A 4,013-nucleotide genomic window follows, 5' to 3' on the forward strand; every position below is an offset into this window, starting at 1 on the left:
CCCCGGGCGCGTCTGAGGGCAGGGCCCGCCCTGCCGGGACAGCGCCCGCCGGGCACCGGCAGTTGCTGTGTTCGGAAGCTCGCAGGAAGCGCTGTCATTTCCGAGCCTGCTCACCTGGGACCGGCACTGAAGCGGCACTGGAGGGTGGCACCGAAACGGTGACAGTGCTGTACAGGGCCGGTCCGAGCCGTGCCCTGGCTCCCGCCTTGCGCCTGTGCTCATTACGGGCAAGTTAAAGCCGATGTGCAAATGTGTAAATACAGGAAACAGTCGGACTTGGCTGTTTGGAGTGCCAGGATGCACTAAACAAGCATCTGATGTGAAAGAAGTAAGAACATAGAAAAGGAAATACATATTTCCTTTATATGTATTCCTATATAGATATATATACATAATAAATATGAGTACAGATGGCTCTAGAGATATGTATTAAAAACCTGGCCAAGTGGTGAAAATGCAATGAGGAGTATGTACAGAAGCTCTTGCGTCCATTATAAAGATGGTAAAAAGAACTCTGTTACTAATTCAAAGCTGACCAAAAGTAAATTTTGTATTTTCCAAATACTTTTTCCTTCTGGTGCTTTCTCTTGCTCCATATGAACCGTTTCAAAAGAATAGAGAAGCATTACTGGAAAATCACAGAGTTATAATAAGTATATTTAATTTTTCGTAAACTACTATTGCTTGAAGCTTAGTATTTGTGTTCATATGGGAAAGAAAGAACTCTCCTGAGCCCAAACTGCTCACTCTTTGAGGCCTCTGGAGCATTGTTGGAGCTGTCCCTGCCTCATTGCAAAGCTGCTGCTGCCTCTTAGCACCGCAGGCAATTTGGTGGCAAGATGTTTGGCACACTGCACGCCTTGCACCCAACTGTCAGCTGTTAAAACATCATTTTTCCAGTAAGAAACTGCCCTGTGTTTATTACAAGGACACAAGTTCCCAGTTTTCAGGACTGTCAGGTGTGTAATGATGCCTTTCTTTACGGCAGGTCGGCCACTGTCCCTGGGAGCTCAAACATGGCTGCTGGCAGCAATCGCCGGCTTCAGCAAACCCAGCACCAAGTGGATGAGGTAAAAGTCTGGTCTGGTAGTAGTGTCAACCTCTTCCTGAAGGAAACCTGTGCAATTAGAAGGATATTTTTTTCCAAAGCAGTTTTCCCTGCTTTATATGAAGGGGAAGAAAAGAAAGGTTCCCTGTGTCCAAACATTAGCTGCAGTCTTGGTGCTTGAGGATTTGGCATAAAACAAAAACCGTTGTTTACAGAGAACAAGCTTTTTTCTCATCAGTAGCCTTGAGAGCTGGCTACCAAATGGGATTTTTGTGGAATCCAAAAGGCAGGCTGACTGGCAAATATTTCTTGATGTGGTTTACTATCATGTTTATATTCCTCAACTCCTTTTGAAGCAAGTCAGGAATTCTTTCCCGAGTTTGAAGGCATGCCAGCACTACTGATTATGGAAACCCAGGGCACTGGGAATATTTCTCTGTCTGCTCTGGGGTGCCCTGACCCCCAGGGCAGCACTGACCCTCATCCATTGAGAAAGTTTCCCAGGCTTCAAGATAGACTAGAATTCACAAAAGTGTGAAATAGATTATAGAGAGTAGTGTGGGTGCATCACTTGGTGAGAAATTGAGGTTTTGGGGTTTTTTTATGTTGTGGATGGCAGCAAGATGGAGGACACAGGGTGTTGTCCTGTGTTTCTTCTTCTTCCTCCTTCTTCATGGGTTTGGGTGGCATTTTGTAATTGGGCAGTAAAGTCTGCATTGCAGTTCTGTGGGATCAGTTATTGGGTTAAAAGGGAAAATAATCCAGGTGTCAGCTCTTAATTGAACAGTTCAGTCTTAAAAGCCCTTGTACCAAGAGATTGTTGGGCATTTTGTGCCTTCTAATGAAAAGCTGCCCAACTCACAGCAGTGAGACTGTTTTACTGATAAGAAATAATAAACACCTGAGTGTGAACATGAACTACTGTCTCAGTGCCTTCAATCCAGACCCAGAGAAACCCACAGCTGGGACCCCCACAACTGACTTTTTAAAGTAGGCATTCAGGGCTTCTAGCCACAGGTGGATCTTGTAGTTTTCTTTAAGCTTATGGCTGCATATACTAAAAGATAATATCTCCTGCTTCTGAGAAGACACCGAGTGCCTTGTGGAGCTGTCCGTGGCTGTGTTGCACTGTGTGGTCTCTCCCTGCAGGTTGTTGACATCATGAGGGTGAACGTGGACAAGGTTCTGGAGCGGGATCAGAAGCTGTCAGAGCTGGATGACCGAGCTGATGCCCTGCAAGCAGGAGCCTCCCAGTTCGAGACCAGCGCAGCCAAGCTGAAGAGGAAGTACTGGTGGAAGAACTGCAAGGTAACCTTGGTTTGTGTGCCTGCACTGTGCCTGGAGCACTCTCACAGTTTGTGTCTCAAAAGGCAGAAAGTGTTTAGCCAGTGTTTTTTAAGTCACAGCATCTAGTTTTTAAAGCATGGCATTAAAATAACAAGCAGTGTGTTACTGGCTGTGCTGCCCTAGGCAGGGTCTTGTCTGATAATGGCCAGGGGGGAAGCAAGTCAGTAATCTTGAGAAACAAGAAGAAAAGGCTAAAAATGCATAGCTTGAATTAATGTGTGGGAAGTATCAGAAAGTGGAAGAAGCTCACTCAGACTCCTGTACTTGTAGCTGTTGCCAAAGGTTGGAATCATCTTTGGTGAGTAACAGAACAGCTTGTGCATTCACTTGGGACAGGCTTTATGTGGAGAAAGCCTTATTGCTCTGTGTGCCTGTGTGCATGGCCTGCCATCTCTGAGTGCTAGTAGTGGGTTGAGCTTGCTGACTCAAGAACCTTTGCTTGCCACGTTAGATCTGACAGAGAGTGCTGCAAGTCCCTTGCAGGGGCTGATTTCCCATTCCCTGAGGGGCACTTGGTGCTGTTGCGTGGTGTGTAGTAAGTGTTGTATGTCTTCTTTTCACAGATGTGGGCAATATTGATAGGTGTTGTTGTCATTATCATCATCATCATTATTGGTAAGTTTGACCAAAATGGGGATTTCTCCTGAGTTTGGAATGGATAGTGTTAATTTGCTGACTGGTACAGTTTAAGCAAAGGCAGGATACTCAGAGGGAAGTATATCCAACATGAATTTGAAATAGCAGTGATGGATTTAACAGCAATTGCATGCAGTGAGGGGCAGACTGTGATAACGTGGGAGCTCCAATACTGGAATCTCAACCAGGAGTGAGGGTGACAAAGGTGAAAGTGAAAACAGCAAGGGCTTGGAAACCAGGAACAGACCTGGGTTTATTTTACAGCTGCGGAAGTGTAACACGAGATTCCACACTCTGTCCTTGTCTGAGAGCTGTTATCATCTGCCTTGGCTTCCTGCTTTTTTGTGGCAGTTACGAGTGCACTGCTGTACCAGGGAGCCTTTGAGCAGAGGTTTGGCTGCTGGTGAAATGAGACTAATGTTGGCTTAGGATAGAGAGCCAGGGATGGAATGGTTCAGTCTTTGAGTCCTCATGTAATTGCCAAGGGTTTAAAGGGAAGATAAAGTTTTTAAGTTTGTGCTGTAACAGTAACAAACACAGCAGTAACCATTGAAATCACATAGTCCTGGTGTGCAAGCACAAGGGAAGAATACAACTTAGAAAACCAACACGTTGGCAAATTCTTAGGTTTAAGGGATGTAAGAGGGATTTATCTCTATTATCTTAAATTCTTAAAAGGCATGATTGTTATGGCGAGGAGCTGAAGGGCATCATCCAACCTTTTTCTTCTCTTTGTAGTCTGGAGTGTGTATTCATGAATTAGAAGAAGAAACTCAATTCAACTGAAGGTGCCTTTGGGAATCTACTTCAGCCTCTCCACTTCAAACCTGCTGCCTTCTCAGCCCGTTTACTGCTGTTTAAAGCAAACCTATTTTGATTATCGAGATGTTAACTAACTTTACTGGTGGCCTTAAGACACTCCTGTCATTAATTACTAACCAGCACAGCTCGCGGTGCCTCAATGGTCCGAGCCCCGCCCCTC

The 4,013-nt window shown here is 45.3% G+C and overlaps 1 protein-coding gene across 1 annotated transcript; it reads left to right on the forward strand.

The window, feature by feature from the left end:
* The first annotated feature begins 994 nt into the window (after positions 1 to 994).
* Positions 995 to 4,007, forward strand: VAMP3 (vesicle associated membrane protein 3). Its single transcript, XM_014309685.2, has 4 exons — positions 995 to 1,070; positions 2,198 to 2,356; positions 2,959 to 3,010; positions 3,770 to 4,007. The coding sequence occupies exons 1-4, from the start codon at positions 1,017 to 1,019 to the stop codon at positions 3,787 to 3,789; spliced, it is 285 nt and encodes a 94-aa protein (XP_014165160.1). The 5' UTR covers positions 995 to 1,016; the 3' UTR covers positions 3,790 to 4,007.
* The last annotated feature ends 6 nt before the right edge of the window (positions 4,008 to 4,013 follow it).

This window comes from Geospiza fortis, unplaced genomic scaffold, assembly GCF_000277835.1.
Source record: "Geospiza fortis unplaced genomic scaffold, GeoFor_1.0 scaffold132, whole genome shotgun sequence".
Taxonomy (NCBI): Eukaryota; Metazoa; Chordata; class Aves; order Passeriformes; family Thraupidae; genus Geospiza; species Geospiza fortis.

Coding starts and splice junctions, on each gene's coding strand:
- VAMP3 (XM_014309685.2), top strand. CDS start 1,017: ATGGCTGCTGGCAGCAATCGCCGGCTTCAGCAAACCCAGCACCAAGTG. Junction 1,071..2,197: donor CCCAGCACCAAGTGGATGAG/GTAAAAGTCTGG, acceptor CTCTCCCTGCAG/GTTGTTGACATCATGAGGGT. Junction 3,011..3,769: donor TATCATCATCATCATTATTG/GTAAGTTTGACC, acceptor TTCTCTTTGTAG/TCTGGAGTGTGTATTCATGA.